Source organism: Bos mutus, chromosome 14 (genome assembly GCF_027580195.1).
Source record: "Bos mutus isolate GX-2022 chromosome 14, NWIPB_WYAK_1.1, whole genome shotgun sequence".
NCBI lineage: Eukaryota > Metazoa > Chordata > Mammalia > Artiodactyla > Bovidae > Bos > Bos mutus.
The window spans coordinates 57,526,316-57,550,723 of record NC_091630.1 but is presented as its reverse complement, the minus strand read 5'-3'; the positions used below and the strand labels follow the sequence as shown (position 1 = coordinate 57,550,723).

At 40.5% G+C, this 24,408-nt stretch overlaps 1 protein-coding gene and 1 long non-coding RNA gene across 2 annotated transcripts in view; one reads left to right on the top strand and one right to left on the bottom strand.

Moving 5' to 3' along the window:
• LOC138990759 (uncharacterized) overlaps positions 1-5,906 on the bottom strand; it is a 43,993-nt gene extending 38,087 nt beyond the window's left edge. The window contains exon 1 of the long non-coding RNA XR_011466860.1: positions 5,138-5,906. This is a non-coding gene — a long non-coding RNA (uncharacterized lncRNA). The remainder of the gene's footprint in view (positions 1-5,137) is intronic.
• A 178-nt stretch (positions 5,907-6,084) lies between these two features.
• Positions 6,085-24,408, top strand: part of UBXN2B (UBX domain protein 2B) — a 35,578-nt gene continuing 17,254 nt past the window's right edge. Inside the window, exons 1-2 of the mRNA XM_070382374.1 lie at positions 6,085-6,209; positions 20,674-20,777. Of these exons, the coding sequence (XP_070238475.1) occupies positions 6,126-6,209; positions 20,674-20,777 (188 nt within the window). The 5' untranslated portion in view covers positions 6,085-6,125. The remainder of the gene's footprint in view (positions 6,210-20,673; positions 20,778-24,408) is intronic.

Sequence of the window (24,408 nt, the reverse complement as noted above, 5' to 3'; positions counted from 1 at the left end):
ATTGTACATTTAGAATTCCCATTTCAATTTTATTTCCCATTTTATCTCACACATGGTCATAAGGAGTTAGATTATCTAATACTCAAGATCACAATAAAATAAAAGGTTGTCACTTCTATAGGTAGATCTAATGATTGTCTTTAAAAGGAGCCACTGGGGAGAAAAAGAAACAGCTGGTAGATAAAGAGAATACAGCTGACCCTTGAACAACATGGGCTTGACCTGCACAGGACTGAACTTAGAGGTGAATTTTTTTCAATAAATACATACTACAGTTAACTACATGATCTATGGGTTGATGCTCAGATCCAGAACCACCGATACAGACAGCTGACTGTAATGTTATAGCACATTTTTGACTATGCAGACTATGCCCCCACGTTGTTCAAGCATTGCTTACACACATCAACTAGAAAAAGCAGAGGGGAGGCAATGATGCAATCGGGAGTTATTATCAGTGGTCGGAATTCAGGGCTGGAAATTAAGAGGAGGAAACCTAGCAAGTATTAGTTGCTCAGTTGTGTCCATCTCTTTGTGACCCCGTGAACTGTAGCCCGCCAGGCTCCTCTGACCATGGGGTTTTCCAGGCAAGAATACAGGAGTGGGTTGCCATTCCCTTCTCCAGTGGATCTTCTCAACCCAGAAATCAAACACAGGTCCCCTGCTTTGTGGGTGGATTCTTTACTGTCTGAGCCCCTAGGAAGCCCAATCCTAGCAAAGAGGTTGCCAAAGAAAGGGAACCCCAAGTCATCTGCAAAACTCCTCTGCAATCCCTCACCTGCACCTTAGCTGTGGGGACCTAAGGAAAAGTTCAAGAAACTGAGCAGAAGGCCAGAAAGTAGCCCAAACGAGCTGGTCACATACTGAAAGAATGTCTCTCTTTTTTTAATCCCCTGTGCTATTCACTGGAGAAGGCAGTGGCAACCCACTCCAGTACTCTTTCCTGGAGAATCCCACGGTGCAGTCCGTGGGGTCACTAAGAGTCGGACACAACTGAGCGACTTCACTTTCACTTTTCACTTTAATGCATTGGAGAAGGCAATGGCAACCCACTCCAGTACTCTTGCCTGGAGAATCCCACGGACTCAGGAGCCTGGTGGGTTGCCGTCTACAGGGTCGCACAGAGTCGGACACGACTGAATCGACTTAGCTAGCTAGCTGTGCTATTCACAGTTACAGACACAGCACAATTTAAGTCTTAACTGCCTTGTAAACATTTTCTCCACTATATTCTTAAACAATGAACAAAACAATAAATCAATGTCTGATGTGCAGCATTTGTCAACTTCTGAGATGTAAATACTCCCACCTTGGTGAGTTTCAAGCTACCAACATGCTGCCACCACAGCAGACCATTATATGGTATTTCATCATGTAAATACAACAGATGTATGGATAATAATAAAGTGTATTTAAATAATTTTGAAATAATCTCTTGAGTATTGATTACATTGCTTTTTAATATGATTTCATTGTAAGTTTTTGTAATTTACTTTTCTTTTACTTTTTTAATTGAAGCATAGTTGATTTACAAGGTTGTGTTAGTTTCAGGTGTACAGCAAAGTGATTCAGTTATACATATATACATTTATGTATCTTTTTTCTAGTCTTTTCCAGAGGTTATTACAAGATATTGAATATGGGGTTCCCTATGCTATATTGTAAAATTCCTGTTGTTTATTTACTTTATATATGGCAGTGTGTATCTGAAGCTTCTGTGAGCTTCCCACGTGGTGCTAGTGGTAAAGAATCCATCTGCCAATGCAGGAGACACAAGAGAAGCAGGTTCAATCCCTGGATCGGAAGATTCCCTGGGAAAGGGAATGGCAACCCACTCCAGTATTGTTGTCTGAGAAATCCCATGGACAGATGAGCCTGGCAGGCTACAGTATCTGTTAGTTCCCATACTCCTGATTTATCCCTCCCTCTTTGCCCTTAATTTTTAATACTGGCTGTGTTTAACAACTGCTTTTAAAATTCCTGAAAAATTAACCACAGGCTCTCCTGAACCAGGATAAGCCACCTCCTGCACATCCCTGACTTTAAGTATCTCGAAAACACAGCTTCACTGTCCCAGCTGTCAATCTCAAACTGCTAAAATGTGGGTTTTCCTCTCTATGAAATTCATATTGACCCTGGTACTGCAACCTCTTCTCTTAATCCAGTGGACACATTCCAATTCTCTTTTTTTTTTTTTTTTTTTTTTGCCTTACTGCGAGACTCATGGTATCTTAATTACCCGATCCAGGATTGAACCCGGGCCAAGCCAGTGAAAGCGCCAAATCCTGACCACTAGCCCACCAGGGAACTGCTCCAATCCTAACCTTGATTATCTGTAGGAAATGGCACTGTTAGTCTCCTCGAAATTGCCTTCTCACTGGTCTGTCCAGCCTCTTGTCTTCGTCCTTCCTCTCTGACTACTTTCAGCGTCTCCTCTGAATATTCTCCTTTTACCCGCTGAGACTTTCAGGTTTGTTTTTTTCCGAGTATTCTTGTTCCTCGAATTTTATCACATCTCACACTTTTCCAAAAGCCTCACCTACCCTGTTATCACTCACAGGCAGTCAACACCAATTCCCTATCTTCAGAATCCTCTCCTCGCCTCCTAGTATCTAGACCCACATTTGCAGTTGTTCCATGAAGTATTTCCCTGTGTCCCACAAAAATTTCACGTTCAAAATGTCCATAATACTCTCTTCCCTTGTGGTTTTATGACTATGTTTAGTGTGATGTTTGGAGTCCTCCTTCTTTGTGTGTGTGGGTGTGTGTGTATCTATTACAAATTTTAGGTCCCATGAGGTTTACATACACCTACCTATTATATAAATTAGATGGGATGATTTTAAGCTGATGATCTCCAAAGTGACCTTTCCTATTTTATTTTATATCTATGCAATCTGATAGATGTTCACTAAACCTACTGGGGTAAACATTCCATGATGTATGTAAGTCAGATCATTATGCTATACCCCTTAAAGTTACACAGCACCAGGTGTCAGTCATACCTCAATAAAACTGGGAGAAAACAAAGCAAAACAAAGCCACAACGTGTCCAGAACAAACTTGTTTCTTTCTTTTGAAGTCTGCCTCTCCTTCTCAACTCAAAGATTTGTAGGAGGCACTATGTGCCAAATCACCTAGCCAAAACCCTGAGTGTCATTCTTTACCCCTCCTTCTTTCCTATATTTCTCATGAAAGACTCCAGCCCCAGTTGGCTCAGGTCCTAAAATCTCTACCAATTATTGCTTCTCTTTTTACTCACTGCCACTGATAAAACTTTAATCTTGGAAGTCCCCTCACTGCCTTGGGCCCAGGTTCGATCCCTGATCAGGGAACTGAGATCACATGAGCTACACAGCCAAAAAAAAAAAAAAAAATGTTCTTTAATCTTGCTCATCCCTCACTGTTGTAATAACCTGCTAATTTCATGATTCTTATTCATCTTACACACCGAGGCTTCTGTTATCTTTTTAAATCACAAATCACTTAATGGCTCCCAATTGCCTAAGACCAGTGGTTCTCAACCATGGCTGTGCAACAGAATTATCTGGGGTGGGGGGGTTCAACCAATTGTGTAAATGTATGATTTACATATAATAAGGTACACTCATTTTAAGTATATAGTTCAATATGTTTTTGACAAATACTCACACATATATGTAACTATCACTACCAATAAAGATATAAAACATTTTCATCACCTCAAATAGTTTCCACATAACCTTTGTCGGTCAAATTCCCCAAGTTTATCATTTCCCAAAGAACTGACCCCAAGCAATTTACTGCCAGTTTTCCTTCAGTAAAGATAAGTTTTGCCTGCTCTAGAATCTCACACACATTGAATCAGACAATATTTACTTTTTTGCATCTGACTTCTTTTACTCAAGATCATGGCTTTGAGATTCAGTCATGGTGTGTTAATCAGTAATTTCTTCCTTTTTATTGTTGAGTAGTAGTCTGTGCTATGAAATTTCTCAAAATGTTATTCATTCGTTGATGGACATTTGGATAGTTTGCAGTTTGGAGCTATCATGAATAAAGCTTCTATGAACATTTAGGTACAAATATTTTTGTCAACACATATTTTCATTCCTCTTGGGTCAATACTTGGGAGGGTCAATGCTGGGTCTTAAGACAATGAATACTTAAGTTTAGAAGAAACTATTTTCCAAAGTAGCTGCACCATTTTCTATTTCACCAGCACTGTAGGAGAGTTCCAGGCACAAAGCCAGGACAAACATCGCTCATCTCGCTCGTTTCCCTTCTCTGGCACAGCACAGATCTGTACTGCCTGTAGTTCAGTGTCTGGAAATAATCGTCTCATATATTTTGTCTAGTGTTTTCATTGTTGGGAGGGGAAGGCAAATCCAGTATCAGGAACACTGTCATGGCCAGAAACAAAGTCCACATGGGGAGCATCTTAAAAAATATGCCTGACTGGAATCCCATACTAATTAAATCTGAGTTCCTGCATTGGGAATGGGAGGGGAGTTCTTTGTGCATGAGCCTTGAGAATCATTGGCCCAGGGCATAATATTTGATGTCTTCACTAAGGCAAGACCCCTCAGTACCTGTCCTGCATCTCCAGGCTAGATGGCAATCACACGCTCCAACCCCAACCATCTTTTATCATTTCTCCTAAGGTTCAGCCATGTGGTTACCAGCATTAACATGGTATTTCAAACCCATGCCTTTCGCTGTGGTCCTTTTAGGTTCAAAGTTTATCAGGAGCACTTATCCTTCAAGACTGGGGCAAAATGCCATTGGCTTTATGGGATATAAGGAAGATCCAGGGATTTCTAGGGCAGAATGTTGTACTAATTGAAAAAGATGGTTGTACTAATTGGACAAGATGTTGGACGAGATGGTTGGATGGCATCATGGACTCAACGGACATGAGTTTGAGCAAACTCCTGGAGACTGTCAAGCACAGGGAAGCCTAGCGTACTTCAGTCCATGGGGTTGCAGAGTGCGACACGACAGAGCGGCTGAACAACAAATACTGTACTAAAAAGAACATTGGGATAACCAGCAAATGCAAGGCTTAGTATCCGCTACCGCCATTCACAACAGAGTGAATTTAGTGGTTACTTGTCATCAGTTTTCCTTGGGTATAACACGGAATAACAATACTCACCTCCAAGAGCAGCAGACAAGAGAACACAAAGAACGCACCTAGCACGGTGCACGCAGCAGATGCCAGCAGAATATTTCCCTTCACACCCATCTTCCACTCCGAACATTTCCTGCAAAGTTTTACTGCAAATGGCATTTACGCTGTTTATATCTCTTTTCCTCCGCTAGACTGTGAGGTTTATAATGACCAGGACTACTTTCTTTTTACCTTTGCGTCCGGAGTCATAGAAAAAACCTGGGATAAGACAGGAGTCTGAACAAGTCTCAGGTGAATAAAGAGAATTTAGGAGTATCTAGCTCTAATCGCTGGAGAAGGCAACGGCACCCCACTCCAGTACTCTTGCCCGGAGAATCCCATGGACGGAGGAGCCTGGTGGGCTGCAGTCCATGGGGTCGCTAAGAGTCAAAGACGACTGAGCAACTTCACTTTCTCTTTTCACTTTCATGCATTGGAGATGGAAATGGCAACCCACTCCAGGGTTCTTGCCTGGAGAATCCCAGGGACGGGGGAGCCTGGTGGGCTGCCGTCTCTGGGCTCGCACAGAGTCGGACACGACTGAAGCGACTTAGCAGCAGCAGCTCTAATCACAGAGAGTTTACGGGGTTCTTTTCTCAACAACACTTCACGCTTCGGGGACGACGCACCACCCAATCCTTGGCAGGGAAACGAGAGAATGTGACCGAGATGGGAAAAGTAAGGTGGCACTTTCCATCAGATGAACTCTCCAGAAGACATTGTCACCATGGGGTAAAGAAATCCCCAAGTCCGTGCTGCCCTTCTCGGAAAGGAAACTCTGAGCCAACTTCCTTTAAGGAAAGGAGCGGGACCGGACAGGTGGGCGGGCGCCGGAAGAGGGGCGCGCGGGGAGGGGGGGAGAGGGGCGGGGGAGGCGGAGGCGCACTGGGACCGCTCCGCCCCGCCGTTGCCAGGCAACCGGCCCCGGAAGTCGCGGGAGGCGCGTCGGCGGCGGTGCCGGGAGCGGTGAAAGATGGCGGAGGGCGGCGGCGGAGAGGCGGGCGAGGAGGAGCCGAGGGCGGCGGGGCCGCGGCCCCCGAGCGCGCGGGACTTGCAGGTGCGGCGGGCGGTGCGGCGGGGGAATGTGTGGGGCCGTTCCGGTCGCGGCCGAGCTTCTCAGACCCGCCCGGGGACCGAACTCGGACTCCGTGGGTCTCCCCCGGGCGGCACGCCGGACAGGGGCGTCGGGAGAAACGAGTGTCGGCGCCCCGCGCTCTCAGGTGTCCCGGCGGCGTTTCCCCTCCACCCCTCTTGCCTTTTAAGAAGCAGCTGTTGATTCCGAATGGCTTCTTTGAGGGGTCAGTTGAATGCTTCACTGGTTGACGCTCCGGTCAGACTTATGCAGAAGGAAACTCTGAGGTGGCCGTGGGGAAGTCGAGTCACAAGGAAGCCGGTTTGGTCTTGTTTCTCTCGGATGCTGTTTCTGGCTTATTTAAATGTAAAAATGGTTCCTTTTTAATCAGAGAGCTTTTCCCTTTCAGTTCAGTTCAGTCGCTCAGTCGTGTCCTACTCTTTGCGACCCCATGAATCGCAGCATGCCAGGCCTCCCTGTCCATCACCAACTCCCGGAGTTCACTCAGACTCACGTCCATCGAGTCAGTGATGCCATCCAGCCATCTCATCCTCTGTCGTCCCCTTCTCCTCTTGCCCCCAATCCCTCCCAGCATCAGGGCCTTTTTCAGTGAGTCAACTCTTCGCATGAGGTGGCCAAAGTACTGGAGTTTCAGCCTTAGCATCATTCCTTCCAAAGAAATCCCAGGGCTGATCTCCTTTCACAGTGACCTAAATAAGTATTTCATCCTACGTCTCGCACCCTAGTCGTTACTGCTATAGGGTAGAAAACATTGCACGTAAGAAACGGGGATGTAAAACTTTGTAATGTTACAGGACATTGACATTAATTGCCTCAATACCAGCGCCCTCTGCCAGGTGCTTCACGCTACTCATTTTAGGGTGTTTTTTTAACTGTCCCTTTGTAAGATGATTGATAAAATTGAAACAGTGAAGATGTGTGTCTCCTCAGTCGCAGTTTGCGACCCCATGGACTGTAGCCCGCCAGGCTTCTCTGTCCATGGGATTCTCCAGGCAAGAATACTGGAATGGATTGCCATTTCCTTCTCCAGGGGATCTTCCCTACCCAGGGATCGAACCACCATCTCCTTCATTGGCAAGTGGATTCTTTACCACTGAGCCACCTGGGAAACCCCAAACGCCTATAGGGACTATAATTAAACATGAATGTCCCTCCATCTACCAGGCTTAGTAGAAAAGGTCTATTATAATTCTTTATTGTCACACCTTCATTCTGCTTCTTTAAACGAATGTATATTGACCACCTGCCCTGTAACATACTACTAAGCTCTGGGAATGCAGAGATAAATAGTACATCAAATCCACAGTTGGTGCTGGGACACTGGAAGGGCCTAGAAGTGTGAAAGGCATTTCTACCCATTGTTTGCCTAAATAAGATACACATGAATTTAACATAACATTTTTAAGATGGAGGATGATTGAGTGCCAAGATAAGCAGTGCATACAGTGATGAATTTGGAGAATGGAGTGATCAGTGTCAGCTTAGGAAATGAACTCAATGTATTGATAAAACATTTGCAGTATTTATGACTCAATTTAGTAGTAGTAAACAGAATCCAGAAGTAGGAGGGTTTCATCTACCTCATCTTGTCTATTGAAGGCCAGCATCACTAAGACGCAGCATGTGCCCTTGGGGGAAAAATAGTGTTTCTAGTCAGAACAGCTTCAGCTTGCTCCTTGACCTTGCTGCTTAGTAGTCACGTGAGTATAGGAGAAATGTCCTAACTTCTCTGATCCTGTGTCTTTATTCATAAATTCAGGGTTATGTTGATCACAGGTGTCAAGGATGAAATAAAGGAATGTCTGTAAAGTGCCTCTTCAGTATTACCCTGGCTCAGACTTGCTTACTAAATATTTGGCTCTTTTTCCCTTAAAGGAGAAAATACTGTAACTTTCACTGGTTAGTCCATCTAATGCTACTAAGTTAAAACTATGTGACCTAATAGCCTTTCTCTAATTTAAATCTATTTCTTCTTATGTGAAAAATGAGAATAGCTTGGTTAATGATCACCTGATACTTGTCAAATTTAGACTGAGTCCACTGGATTGATATGATTAATTGTTGGAAATGTTGTAGATGTCGCTAATTTTGAGAATGCCTTCCTTTCCACCATCAATTAGAAAATAAACTTTTTTTTTTTCCAGTCTCCTATCTACTTTTCGGTAGGTAGATTACTGATTTTTTTATGAATGTGATTTGGCATTTCAAATACATTAAGTATTGATAATGTTTATTTTAGAATTTAATAAGAATGTGAAGAATTTGCAAAGAAACCCCGGAAGAAAAGAACCAAAGTAATGACATATGAAGTAATAGAGTGCGTATCAAAGGTTTAAAAGAATTGGATAATGTTCTTCTCCCCAGCTGGTTTCTTGGATAGTGAATATTTTTGGATTATCTTTTTATTGTTTAATCTAGCTGTGTTATTTTAAGCATTACCCAGTTAGTTCAGTTTTCAGTAGATACTTCTTAATTTCCTGGCAACTTGCTCTAAGAGTCTTTCACAGTATTATTGAGGAGAGAAGGGTGATGTGTTACTAATTGGAACAAGCAGAAGTATCGCTCCGTGCCTATTTGTCAGCTGCCGTGCAGTGTGGGGTTTGTCAGCCTCTAAAGTAGGAGAGATTTCCTCATTTACCACACCAGGAGAGATGGATGGTCGTCCCCCAAAAGCCTCCCAGCACAGTGAGCCTCTGACTCTCTAAAAGCAGAAGTTTCCCCTGGGTCCCACAATGAGAGTAGATTTTATCTCCCTTCCTCCTCCGGAATTGGGAACATTTAAGGGGGAAGCTTGGGACAGGAGTGCTGGTGACAGTATGTAGGTACTCAGTCGTGTCCAACTCTTTGTGACCCCATACACTGCAGCCTGCCAGGCTTCTCTGTCCATGGGATTCTCCAGGCAAGAATACTGGAGTGGGTTGCCATTTCCTACTGCAGGGGATCTTCCCTACCCAGAGATCTAACCCGCATCTCTTCTGTCTCCTGCACTGGCAGGTGGGGTCTTCTCCTCTGCACCACCTGGGAAGCCCCTGTTAAGTGGCACTTGTTGTTCAGTCACTTAGTGTGTCCAGCTCTTTGTGACCCCGTGGACCACAGCATGCCTGGCTTCCCTGTCCTTCACCAACTCCTGGAGCTTGCTCAAGCTCATGTGCATTGAGTTGGTGGTGCCATCCAACCATCTCAACCTCTATTGTCCCATTCTCCTCCTGCCTTCCATCTTTCCCAGCATCAGAGTATTTTCCAATGAGTCAGCTCTTTGCATCAGGTGGTCAAAGTATTGGAATTTCAGCTTCAGCATCAGTCCTTCCAATGAGTATTCAGGGTTGATTTCCTTTAGGATTGACTGGTTTGATCTCCTTGCAGTCCAGGGGACTCTCAAGAGTCTTCTCCAACACCACAGTTCAAAAGCATCAGTTCTTTGGTGCTCAGCCTTCTTTATGGTCCAACTCTCACATCCATACATGACGACTGGAAAAACCATAGCTTTGACTATTCAGATCTTTGTTGTCAAAGTAATGACAAAGTGACAGTACTCACCCCAAACCTCAGTGTTCATTAGTAGTTCTGAACGTCTTCAGAGCCCTTTGTCTCTTGTCATGCCCTTCCCTCTATCCACACACGTGGAGTTAACAGATTAGGTACACTCTGTTCCAGGTCTCCTCAGAATGATATCAAAAGAAAAAGATTTCGGTTTTTATTTCTTTATTTCCATATAGGTTGGAGTTGGGGAAAAATTGGGGCTAACTTAAGTACTTACCAGGGTTTGGAATAGGCTTTGGATGGGGCAGAGAAGAGAGTTCTGTCAGTGAGAAAAGAGTAGGACTATCTGGGACCTTCATCCTCTTGGTGTCAGTGTCCCTTATCCTTGGTTCTCAGTTTTAACGTGCATCAGAGTCACCTGAAAGGTTTGCTCAAGCACAGGTTCCTGAACCCCACCCTGAGTTTCTGACTCTCTTGGTCCAGGGCAGGGCTTGAGCACCTGCAGTTTTAAAGGGCCCCCAGGTGATGCTGATGTTGCTCTTCTAGATTTAAGTCTGTATTGTACCTTCTGGGCTTCCCAGGTGGCTCAGGGGTAAAGAATCCTCCCGCCAGTGCAGGAGATGCTGGTTCAGTGCCTGGATTGGGAAGATCCCCTGGAGGAGGGCATGGCAACCTACTCCAGTATTCTTGCCTGGAAAATCCCATGGACAGAGGAGCCTTGCAGGCTAAGGTCCACCAGGTCACAAAGAACAGGACTGAGCGACTAAACAATAACATTATACCTTCTGGCAGTTGTCTAAGACTGGGAGTTCCAGTACTTTCAGTCTTTTGCTGTGTTGTTGATATTCTTACCCACAGTTTCAGGTTCTTTTCACACATTCATCACATTTCCAGTTCTAGAGAAAAAATTATCAGTGCTTACATATTTTATTCTCTCTGTGTGATTGAAATATCACATAATTTAGTTGTTTAGCTCATGGAAATCTGTCCTGATAATTCACAGTCCATAATTATTTCACAATGCATGTATTTTTATCTCTTTATTTGAGATTTTTCTGTCATTTTCTACTGGTTTTAACCAGTACCTCAGTTTATTATCTCTTCAGATATGGTGTCATTTGCTATGTTAAATAATACTAATTAGCTAATGAATTTATGCCATATGATGCTATAGGGACATCATGGATCCTGGCATTAATTCCCTTTAAATATCATTCATTTTCTTCTAAGTTAATGATGTGCCAGTAATAACTAGAACCTTTCAGCTAGTTGGACCCCCTGGTCTGATGTAATTTTCTCTATATTCCTATTTTATTAATATATGTTCCACATTTCATGGAATCAGAGGCATTGTTTGCATTATTCATTTATTTTGTAGAAGATTATTTGATTGTCAAGGTTTGTTCACATCTTCTTCAAGCAAAAAACAATGTACAAAACTATAGGAAATTTTGAGTTTGCCAAAAAGTTCATTCAGATTTTTCCATAACAGCTTATGAAAAAACAAACCCAAACAAACTTTTGGCCAACCCAATATCTCAGTTTTTAAATCTATAGCATAATTTATCTACCCATATCTCTCTATGATTCCTGTTGTGTTGTAGTCTACATAATTTAACAAGAATTTTCTGGGTGCCTGTCCAGTTCTGCATTAGAAACAATTTGGGAAGCCTAAATTATAGTCATTCAGTCAGTCAATTCAGTCGTTCAGTCATGTCCGACTCTTTGCGACCCCATGAATCGCAGCACGCCAGGCCTCCCTGTCCATCACCAACTCCCGGAGTTCACTCAGACTCACGTTCATCAAGTCAGTGATGCCATCCAGCCATCTCATCCTCTGTCGTCCCCTTCTCCTCCTGCCCCCAATCCCTCCCAGCATCAGAGTCTTTTCCAATGAGTCAACTCTTCGCGTGAGGTGGCCAAAGTACTGGAGTTTCAGCTTTAGCATCATTCCTTCCAAAGAAATCCCAAGGCTGATCTCCTTCAGAATGGACTGGTTGGATCTCCTTGCAGTCCAAGGGACTCTCAAGAGTCTTCTCCAACACCACAGTTCAAAAGCATCAATTCTTCGGCGCTCAGCCTTCTTCACAGTCCAACTCTCATATCCATACATGACCACAGGAAAAACCATAGCCTTGACTAGACAGACCTTTGTTGGCAAAGTAATGTCTCTGCTTTTGAATGTGCTGTCTAGGTTGGTCATAACTTTTCTTCCAAGGAGTAAGCGTCTTTTAATTTCATGGCTGCAGTCACCATCTGCAGTGATTTTGGAGCCCAAAAAAATAAAGTCTGACACTGTTTTCACTGTTTCCCCATCTATTTCCCATGATGTGATGGGACCAGATGCCATGGTCTTCGTTTTCTGAATGTTGAGCTTTAAGCCAACTTTTTCACTCTCCGCTTTCACTTTCATCAAGAGGCTTTTTAGTTCCTCCTCACTTTCTGCCATAAGGGTGGTGTCATCTGCATAGCTGAGTTTATTGATATTTCTCCCGGCAATCTTGATTCCAGCTTGTGTTTCTTCCAGTCCAGCGTTTCTCATGAGGTACTCTGCATATAAGTTAAATAAGCAGGGTGACAATATACAGCCTTGACGTACTCCTTTTCCTATTTGGAACCAGTCTGTTGTTCCATGTCCAGTTCTAACTGTTGCTTCCTGACCTGCATACAAATTTCTCAAGAGGCAGAAATTTATAAATTATAGTAGGGGGGATGAAATAGTAAGAAAAGTACACAAGTGATGAGAATGTAATATTTAATATGTGTCAATAATAGAATGCCATATGCTATAAGGATTTACATCACTTAAGAAAACTAGAAAAGGCTTCGTAAAGGATGGCTATAATGGGCCTTTGACATACAGGTACCATTTCCATTGATGGAGGAATAGCATAAAAATAATTCATAGAGCAATATTATCATCTCATGAGGAAATCCATAAAGGAATATGGTTTTGAAGAAAATTTTTGAAGGTAAAAATTTCTTAAAACCTTGGGTCCAGGTAATTAGAGTGTCTGTCTCTGTCCATCTCTCTCATTTATTTTTTTGTGCATGGTGAGGGTGGTTTGTTTGTTTCTCCCTTTTGGAGAAGATAAGGTAGGAAAAGATCATAGAAGATATATAGATAATACTGGAGCAAGAAAAATCTTGGGGAAAATGAAACAGTGATAAAAATCATTGTTGAGGAGGTTTTAATACTACCTTCTGGTAATGGAGCATTTGCCTTGTGCTTCACATACATTATGTAATCCCTTTATTGTAGACATTAGAAGATGAGGGAACTAAAAAGCTCAGAGAAGTTAAATAATTTGCTTAAGCTCACACAGTAAAAACCTAAGTTAGGAGTTTAATAAGATTCTTTTAGGCTACACTACACTTTTATAATTAAGGTTTCTTGCAAAATTAACATGATAGAAACATGAAAGTTGACATATGTGTACGCAGTGGCGGTCAAAAGTTAGGTGGGAAAAATAAAGCCTTTCAGTTTTGTTTTCTTGTTTCTTGCATATTTTAAAGGTTGATTAATAGACTCTTCAGAAAATTAGCTTTGGCCCAGTTCCCTATTTTTCTTTTCCTACTGAGGACAGAATCCCTGGAGATTGTTTCATATTTCTCGTTTTCTAGGAGTACTTCATCTGAGTTTTGCAGCAGAGTGTTTCTTGGTTTTTTTAATTTTCCAAAGATTAGGGTCATGCCAGTTTTAATTGAATAGCCACAAGGGCCATGAAGGAAAGTCTGACTTGAGTTGTCCAAGGATGTCAAAAGTGGAAACAATATAACTTATATAATAATGAAATATTTTGATAATTTCTTAAAATTGCAGTTTCAAAAAGTATGCTTTGTTGACTTCATTTTGAAAGAGATATCCAGCCATATATTTATAAAGCATAATTTGGTAAAACTGCTTTCTAACAGTTATATAAACTATATATATTTTTTTCATTGTCTTTTATTTTTTAGAAGCTTATTTTCCTAAACTTTAGAAGTTTTTATGTCTGGTAAACTTATAAATAGAATAATTTTGAAATTGTCTTATGTACTCAGATTTTGAAAACGTGAAGAACTAAATGAAATATTTTTATGGGATCTAATGAGAGCAAGCTGACATAAGTGTAAAACATCTTCAAGTATTTTTAAAAGAATTATAGTTCCAACTTTGAAACTAATCTGTTACCAAATCATTTTTGAAGCTGTTGAATAGTTCATTGAAAGTAATTAAGCTATTATTGTAACTTAGTTATGCTACTATGTGTGACATTTTTTTTTATCTTTTTATTTTTTTATTTATTTTTTTTTAATTAATTTTATTTTATTTTTAAACCTTACATAATTGTATTAGTTTTGCCAAATATCAAAATGAATACACCACAGGTATACATGTGTTCCCCATCCTGAACCCTCCTCCCTCCTCCCTCCTCATACCATCCCTCTGGGTCGTCCCAGTGCACCAGCCCCAAGCATCCAGCATCGTGCATTGAACCTGGACTGGCATCTCGTTTCATACATGACATTTCACATGTTTCAATGCCATTCTCCCAAATCTTCCCACCCTCTCCCTCTCCCACAGAGTCCATAAGACTGTTCTATACATCAGTGTCTCTTTTGCTGTCTCGTATACAGGGTTATCGTTACCATCTTTCTAAATTCCATATATATGCGTTAGTATACTGTATTGGTGTTTTTCCTTCTGGCTTACTTCACTCTGTATAATAGGCTCCAGTTTCATCCACCTCATTAGAATTGATTCAAATGTATTCTTTTAATGGCTGAGTAATACTCCATTGTGTATATGTACCACAGCTTTCTTATCCATTCATCTGCTGATGGACATCTAGGTTGCTTCCATGTCCTGGCTATTATAAACAGTGCTGCGATGAACATTGGGGTACACGTGTCTCTTTCCCTTCTGGTTTCCTCAGTGTGTATGCCCAGCAGTGGGATTGCTGGATCATAAGGCAGTTCTATTTCCAGTTTTTTAAGGAATCTCCACACTGTTCTCCATAGTGGCTGTACTAGTTTGCATTCCCACCAACAGTGTAAGAGGGTTCCTTTTCTCCACACCCTCTCCAGCATTTATTATTTGTAGACTTTTGGATCGCAGCCATTCTGACTGGTGTGAAATGGTATCTCATAGTGGTTTTGATTTGCATTTCTCTGATAATGAGTGATGTTGAGCATCTTTTCATGTGTTTGTTAGCCATCTGTATGTCTTCTTTGGAGAAATGTCTATTTAGATCTTTGGCCCACTTTTTGATTGGGTCATTTATTTTTCTGGAGTTGAGCTGTAGGAGTTGCTTGTATATTTTTGAGATTAGTTGTTTGTCGGTTGCTTCATTTGCTATTATTTTCTCCCATTCTGAAGGCTGTCTTTTCACCTTGCTGATAGTTTCCTTTGATGTGCAGAAGCTTTTAAGGTTAATTAGGTCCCATTTGTTTATTTTTGCTTTTATTTCCAATATTCTGGGAGGTGGGTCATAGAGGATCCTGCTGTGATGTATGTCAGAGAGTGTTTTGCCTATGTTCTCCTCTAGGAGTTTTATAGTTTCTGGTCTTACGTTGAGATCTTTAATCCATTTTGAGTTTATTTTTGTATATGGTATTAGAAAGTGTTCTAGTTTCATTCTTTTACAAGTGGTTGACCAGATTTCCCAGCACCACTTGTTAAAGAGATTGTCTTTAATCCATTGTATATTCTTGCCTCCTTTGTCAAAGATAAGGTGTCCATATGTGCGTGGATTTATCTCTGGGCTTTCTATTTTGTTCCATTGATCTATATTTCTGTCTTTGTGCCAGTACCATACTGTCTTGATAACTGTGGCTTTGTAGTAAAGCCTGAAGTCAGGTAGGTTGATTCCTCCAGTTCCATTTTTCTTTCTCAAGATCGCTTTGGCTATTCGAGGTTTTTTATTTCCATACAAATTGTGAAATTATTTGTTCTAGCTCTGTGAAGAATACTGTTGGTAGCTTGATAGGGATTGCATTGAATCTATAAATTGCTTTGGGTAGTATACTCATTTTCACTATATTGATTCTTCCAGTCCATGAACATGGTATATTTCTCCATCTATTAGTGTCCTCTTTGATTTCTTTCACCAGTGTTTTATAGTTTTCTATATATAGGTCTTTAGTTTCTTTAGGTAGATATATTCCTAAGTATTTTATTCTTTTCGTTGCAATGGTGAATGGAATTGTTTCCTTAATTTCTCTTTCTGTTTTCTCATTATTAGTGTATAGGAATGCAAGGGATTTCTGTGTGTTGATTTTATATCCTGCAACTTTACTATAATCATTGATTAGTTCTAGTAATTTTCTGGTGGAGTCTTTAGGGTTTTCTATGTAGAGGATCATGTCATCTGCAAATAGTGAGAGTTTTACTTCTTCTTTTCCAATTTGGATTCCTTTTATTTCTTTTTCTGCTCTGATTGCTGTGGCCAAAACTTCCAAAACTATGTTGAGTAGTAATGGTGAAAGTGGGCACCCTTGTCTTGTTCCTGACTTTAGAGGAAATGCTTTCAATTTTTCACCATTGAGGATAATGTTTGCTGTGGGTTTGTCATATATAGCTTTTATTATGTTGAGGTATATTCCTTCTATTCCTGCTTTCTGGAGAGTTTTTATCATAAATGGATGTTGAATTTTGTCAAAGGCTTTCTCTGCATCTATTGAGATAATCATATGGTTTTGTTTTTCAATTTGTTAATGTGGTGTATTACATTGATTGATTTATGGATATTGAAGAATCCTTGCATCCCTGGGATAAAGCCCACTTGGTCATGGTGTATGATCTTTTAATGTGTTGTTGGATTCTGATTGCTAGAATTTTGTTAAGGATTTTTGCATCTATGTTCATCAGTGATATTGGCCTGTAGTTTTCTTTTTTATGGGGATCTTTGTCAGGTTTTGGTATTAGGGTGATGGTGGCCTCATAGAATGAGTTTGGAAGTTTACCTTCCTCTGCAATTTTCTGGAAGAGTTTGAGCAGGATAGGTGTTAGCTCTTCTCTAAATTTTTGGTAGAATTCAGCTGTGAAGCCGTCTGGACCTGGGCTTTTGTTTGCTGGAAGATTTTTGATTACAGTTTCAATTTCCGTGCTTGTGATGGGTCTGTTAAGGTTTTCTATTTCTTCCTGGTCGAGTTTTGGAAAGTTGTACTTTTCTAAGAATTTGTCCATTTCTTCCTCGTTGTCCATTTTATTGGCATATAATTGTTGATAATAGTCTCTTATGATCCTTTGTATTTCTGTGTTGTCTGTTGTGATCTCTCCATTTTCGTTTCTAATTTTATTGATTTGATTTTTCTCCCTTTGTTTCTTGATGAGTCTGGCTAATGGTTTGTCAATTTTATTTATCCTTTCAAAGAACCAGCTTTTGGCTTTGTTGATTTTTGCTATGGTCTCTTTTGTTTCTTTTGCATTTATTTCTGCTCTAATTTTTAAGATTTATTTCCTTCTACTAACCCTGGGGTTCTTCATTTCTTCCTTTTCTAGTTGCTTTAGGTGTAGAGTTAGGTTATTTATTTGACTTTTTTCTTGTTTCTTGAGGTGTGCCTGTATTGCTATGAACTTTCCCCTTAGGACTGCTTTTACTGTGTCCCACAGGTTTTGGGTTGTTGTGTTTTCATTTTCATTCGTTTCTATGCAAATTTTGATTTCTTTTTTGATTTCTTCTGTGATTTGTTGGTTATTCAGCAGCGTGTTGTTCAGCCTCCATATGTTGGAATTTTTAATAGTTTTTCTCCTGTAATTGAGATCTAATCTTACTGCATTGTGGTCAGAAAAGATGCTTGGAATGATTTCTATTTTTTTGAATTTACCGAGGCTAGCTTTATGGCCCAGGATGTGATCTATCCTGGAGAAGGTTCCATGTGCGCTTGAGAAAAAGGTGTAATTCATTGTTTTGGGATGAAATGTCCTATAGATATCAATTAGGTCTAACTGGTCTATTGTATCGTTTAACGTTTGTGTTTCCTTGTTAATTTTCTGTTTAGTTGATCTATCCATAGGTGTGAGTGGGGTATTAAAGTCTCCCACTATTATTGTGTTATTGTTAATTTCTCCTTTCATACTTGTTAGCATTTGTCTTACATACTGCGGTGCTCCGTGTTGGGTGCATATATATTTATAATTGTTATATCTTCTTCTTGGATTGATCCTTTGATCATTATGTAGTGACCTTCTTTGTCTCTTTTCACAGCCTTTGTTTTAAAGTCTATTTTATCTGATATGAGTATTGCTACTCCTGCTTTCTTTTGGTCCCTATTTGCATGGAAAATCTTTTTTCCAGCCCTTCACTTTCAGTCTGTATGTGTCCCCTGTTTTGAGGTGGGTCTCCTGTAGACAACATATATAGGGTCTTGTTTTTGTATCCATTCAGCCAGTCTTTGTCTTTTGGTTGGGGCATTCAACCCATTTACGTTTAAGGTAATTACTGATAAGTATGATCCCGTTGCCATTTACTTTATTGTTTGGGGTTTGAATTTATACACCATTTTTGTGTTTCCTGTCTAGAGAATATCCTTTAGTATTTGTTGGAGAGCTGGTTTGGTGGTGCAGAATTCTCTCAGCTTTTGCTTGTCTGAGAAGCTTTTGATTTCTCCTTCATACTTGAATGAAATCCTTGCTGGGTACAATAATCTGGGCTGTAGGTTATTTTCTTTCATCATTTTAAGTATGTCTTGCCATTCCCTCCTGGCTTGAAGAGTTTCTATTGAAAGATCAGCTGTTATCCTTATGGGAATTCCCTTGTGTGTTATTTGTTGTTTTTCCCTTGCTGCTTTTAATATTTGTTCTTTGTGTTTGATCTTTGTTAATTTGATTAATATGTGTCTTGGGGTGTTTCGCCTTGGGTTTATCCTGTTTGGGATTCTCTGGGTTTCTTGGACTTGGGTGATTATTTCCTTCCCAGTTTAGGGAAGTTTTCAACTATTATCTCCTCAAGTATTTTCTCATGGTCTTTCTTTTTGTCTTCTTCTTCTGGAACCCCTATGATTCGAATGTTGTAGCGTTTAATATTGTCCTGGAGGTCTCTGAGATTGTCCTCATGTCTTTTAATTCGTTTTTCTTTTATTCTCTCTGATTCATTTATTTCTACCATTCTATCTTCTAATTCACTAATCCTATCTTCTGCCTCTGTTATTCTACTATTTGTTGCCTCCAGAGTGTTTTTAATTTCATTTATTGCATTATTCATTATATATTGACTCTTTTTTATTTCTTCTAGGTCCTTGTTAAACCTTTCTTGCATCTTCTCAATCCTTGTCTCCAAGCTATTTATCTGTGATTCCATTTTAATTTCAAGATTTTGGATCAATTTCACTATCATTATTCGGAATTCTTTATCAGGTAGATTCCCTATCTCTTCCTCTTTTGTTTGGTTTGGTGGGCATTTATCTTGTTCCTTTATCTGCTGGCTATTCCTCTGTCTCTTCATCTTGTTTAAATTGCTGAGTTTGGGGTGTCCTTTCTGTATTCTGGCAGTTTGTGGAGTTCTCTTTATTGTGGCTTTTCCTCGCTGTGTGTGGGTTTGTACAGGTGGCTTGTCAAGGTTTCCTGGTTAGGGAAGCTTGTGTCGGTGTTCTGATGGGTGGTGTTGTATTTCTTCTCTTTGTTCAGTCGCTGTGGGGGGGAGGGAGGGAGGGATGCTGCAAACAATTAACACTGGCGTGCGCTCGCAGTGCCTCAGCCACACTGGGTCTGCCCCCACTCACGGCGCGTGTAGCCTCCCTGCCCACACTGCTCGGGCTCTAGGTTGTTCCGCCGGGAACAATCCGAGGCTGGCCCTGGGTTGCATGTACCTCCCAGGTCCAAGCTGCTCAGGTTCAGGCACTCGGGTAGTCCTTAGAGGCGCAGACTCAGTTGGGCCTGAGTTTTGTGCTCTTCCCAGGTCCGAGCAGCTCAAGTGATGAGGTGTTTGGGGCGGCGCCAATGCTGCGACTTATCGCCTCCCTGCCACTCGGTTATCTGGGCGTAAAACCGGCGCACCTTCTCAGGCAGATGTTAACCGTCCAGACCCCCAAGAAGTTTTAGTTAGCAAAGAAGCCTGCTTACAGTTTTATAGATAATGTCTCTCTGGGGCTGCAATTGCCCCCTTCCGGCTCTGGCTGCCTGTCACCGGAGGGGGAAGGTCTGCAGCCGGCTATCTCTGTTCAATTCTTTGTTCCGTGCGCGGGCCTGGCGGTGTCTTAGGTTAGGGCTGGCTTTTCGCGTGGTAGATATCCCACAGTCTGGTTTGCTAGCCCAAATTATTTCGCTCAGATAGTGCTCAGGGTATTCAGGGCCAGATTCTTACTCTCAGCGATGCAGCCCACGCCCGCGCCTCCCTGCCCAGCCCCGCTTGCTAATGGCGCGCGTGCAGGCGTCTGCGCTGCTTCTCCGCTGGGGAGTTACCGTAGGACTCGCAATCTTGAGTTTTAATTGTTTATTTATTTTTACTTCCTGTTATGTTGCCCTCTGTGCTTCCAAAGCTCGGCACAGATTCGCAGCGAGAAGGTTTCCTGGTGTTTGGAAACTTCTCTCTTTTAAGACTCCCTTTCCCGGGACGGAACTCCGTCCCTCCTTCTTTGTCTCTTTTTTTGTCTTTTATATTTTTTCCTACCTCCTTTCGAAGAGTTGGATTGCTTTTCTGGGTGCCTGATGTCCTCTGCCGGCATTCAGAAGTTGTTTTGTGGAATTTACTCGACGTTTAAATGCTCTTTTGATGAATTTGTGGGGGAGAAAGTGTTCTCCCCGTCCTACTCCTCCGCCATCTTGGCTCCTCCCTATGTGTGACATTTTAGTGAGAGCTACACTGGTTTTATTTTGGAAGGGAGTCATCTTCTGAAATAGCAGCCTTCATTTTTAATTAAAAATCTTGACTACTCAATTACAAGTTAATTTTCTATTCCTAACTTTTTGTACAGAGAGTTTATTTCTAATGTTTTTATACTTTATAACAAATCTGTTATTCTGTAGTTGGCCTTGGCAGAATTATATGAAGATGAAGTGAAATGCAAAGCTTCCAAATCTGATAGACCTAAAGCTACAGCCTTTAAAAGCCCACAGACAGCACCTCAAAGGTAAGTTTTGTTTTTCAAACTTGTATCCCTTTTTAGTTCACTAATCCCACATTATTTTAAATGGCCTTGGGAATTTTTTAACTATAATTTATTAAATATTTTTAAATACTATTTCTGAAACTATAATAGAAAGCAAGAAGAAAATTTGGGGGAAATTATCTTAAATACTTAATGTTTTGATAGACCTCACAAAGCATAGTATACTGAGTAGTATTTTTCTTGGGCACTGTGGTTCTATTTTGAGTCATAGGACTCATTGAGGATCTGATAAAAGCTACACCGTCTTTCCCCTAGAACATTTACATCCAGCTTTGTCATTCATTTTTAAAGGTTTGCGTGTTTCTTAAAGTCCATCCGTGGAACCCCTCTATGTGTTTTGTTCTCCATTTAAGAATCTGTGACTTTAGGACTCTGTCTTTCCTTCCATTGGATGATGCTACATCGAATAGTGATAGATAGTATTTGCTGTTGTTAAAACCCCTGAACTATAAAAAGAACCAACAGTGAAGATTTAAGAGATGGAAACCAGGTATATTTTATTGTCATGAGTTTTCTTATTTCCATGTATATGTTCATTAATGTCTTTTTAGTACACAAATCTCATTACTAGGGAGAAGCTTGAATTTCCCCATTACATCTCATTCTCAGAAAGTCTTTTATTTTTCCAGAAGTTGAAAAATTCAGTGGAAATTACTTTTTTTGTTTGTTACTATTCTGCCTTCCTTCTTCCTGTAGGGGAGATAAAATGACCTATCTTTCCTGAATGGAAAGAATAACACTTATAATTTATAATTTTCACCCCAACTTTTTATTTTACAATTTTTCAAATACATAGATAATCAAAAGATTAGGATAATGAACATATACTGTGTCTGCTCCAATATTCACCAGTTGTTTATATGCTGTAGCAGTTCATTGGTGCACACACACTCTGTTACTCAACCACCTGAAAGTAAATTGCAGCTGTGATAGCACTTCATCCCTAGAGGCTGCAGTCCACACCCAGTAAGACGCAAACACTCCTTGATAATGTCTCACACCTTAGAAAGTGAGCTCTGACTGCATGTCATTTACTACATAGTCCATAATCAGATACTCTTAGAGGTTTTGAGGATTTAGGATACATTTCACTGATGATGCCGGTTTTAAATCTGAATCCAGAGCATTCTTCCCATCTTTCCATTGTCTGCTTTTAACTCATCTGTTTAAAGCTTATTACGTTGACATTGAAGAGCTGGGCCCAGATGTCTTATAAAATGTCCCACATTCAAGGTCACTGTTTCCTCACATTTAGATTCTCGTTAAATGCTTGTCACGAGTTTCTTGTTAAACATGCTTGTCAAGAGTACTACTTATTGACATTTTCTGCTGTGTATTATGTTACACCAGGAGCCTTATGGTTTCGGGTTCCCCCACTCTTGGTGCCCTGTTCACTCGGTTAGGGTGCTGACCGCCACCATCACTCCACCAGGAGGTACAGTCTTTCCTTTATTGTCTGCAGATTGGTCATCTTGGCACAGTCTGAATATCCTTCCCTTTCACTTAAGTTTATCTGATATATATATATACACACAGATATATGTGTAATATATGTATTATATATGTATGTGTGTATATATATGTATAATATATATTATACACAGACATTTATATAATGTGTATGTATATATATACACAGACATTTGTATAATATAAATGTATTATATAGGCATTTATATAATGTATATGTATTATACACATATATATATAATACATATATACATATGTATTATATATACACAGACATATATATATTTTAGCTGCTTCCTTAATTTGTTCAGTCTCCGAAACTTTGAAAGTGCTTAAAATATTAATGTACCAAAGTTTTACTCATAAGTTATTTGACTATTCTTCCCCAATTTGAACCAGTTTTTGAATGACTTGATTTGCTGGTATAAAAAATCAAAATATTTGACTTCTTAAAATTAGTACATTAATATTTTCCTTAAGGATTCAAATATAATCCTTAAAATATTTCAGTGAATTGTTTTCTCTTTTCTTTTATGCTGACACAGTGTTGCCATTAATGTTTACAATTTGATAATGCAATTTTTAAGGACTTAGTGCCTCAGATATGATTTCTAGAATTACTTGTCCAAAAGGAGGAGCTGCATTAAATATATTGAGGCTTATGCTGTTTGATCCGCTTAAAATACAATTGCAAACCAAATTATTGGCCATCTTTTCTTTTTGCTAAGTGTGATATTTTTGAATAGAAAGTATGTGGTTCTGTTGGCTTCACATTTGGCAGTGACATCTGCCTGATTTCATTGCATGTCTGCTGCTTTTGTCTGGTACAGAAATGGTCCACCTTACTTCATGGTCCACCTTCTTGAACAACTTTAAATATCAAAACATTCATCTGTTCATTGTTGTTTTAAGCCAGTATATTTTCAGTGTGACCATCATGTGAAGTTTCAGTAGTCTACACATAACTTGATCTGTTTTAAAGAAAAGGAGGGACAGGATCTACAGAAAAGTTCACAGAAGACAGCCTGACACCTGCTTTTACATATTCATCCACAAAAGGTTCTCTGTCACAAATAGGATTTTAAAAATGTAACTCTTCTTCTTCAAAAATATAAGAACTTAAAAAAATGTTCCCTACAAGTCATTAGATCCTAGTATGGTTTTGCAAATTTAGTGAGACAAGTTTCCACAATATCTGGCACAGTGTGGGTATCTGGCTGGGCCTTTAAAGATAACTAGAAGACAAGGGACAGAATAGGCCTAGAAGAAAAAAGTAATAAAAATGACAGGAGGGAGCTGAAGAGGAGCAGCAGAACTTGGGTAGCCTCATGGCAGGTGAGGATGGACAGACTGGGTGCTACCAGGGCCTACTTCAATCATGTGGGGCCTCTGTGCCCACCCAGAGAACCTCACTGGGAAGGGCCTCGAGCTTGCTTTAATGCTTTGCTCTTCAGTTCAGTCACTCAGTCGTGTCCAACTCTTTGCAACTCCATGTACTGCAGCACGCCAGGCTTCCCTGTCCATCACCAACTCCCAGAGCTTGTTCAAACTCATGTCCATCGAGTCATTGATGCCATCCAACCATCTTATCCTCTGTCATCCCCTTCTCCTGCCTTCAGTCTTTCCCAGCATCAGGGTCTTTTCCAGTGAGTCAGTTCTTTGCATCAGGTGGCCAAATTATTGGAGTTTCAACTTCAGCAATGAATATTCAGGACTGATGTCCTTTAGGATTGACTGGTTTGATCTCACCACCGTCCAAGAGACTCTCAAGAGTCTTCTCCAACACCACAGTTCAAAAGCATTGATTCTTTGGCGTTCAGCTTTCTTTATGGTCCAACTCTAACATCCATACGAGACTACTGGAAAAACCACAGCTTTGACATATGGACCTTTGTTGGTAAAGTAATGTCTGCTTTTTAAATATGCTGTCTAGGTTGGTCATAGCTTTTCTTCCAAGGAGCCAAGCGTCTTTTAATTTCATGGCTGCAGTCACCATCCGCAGTGATTTTGGAGCGCAAGAAATTAAAGTCTGTCACTGTTTTCACTGTTGCCCCATCTATTTGCCATGAAGTGATGGGAGCAGATGCCATGATCTTAGTTTTTTGAATGTTAAGTTTTAAGC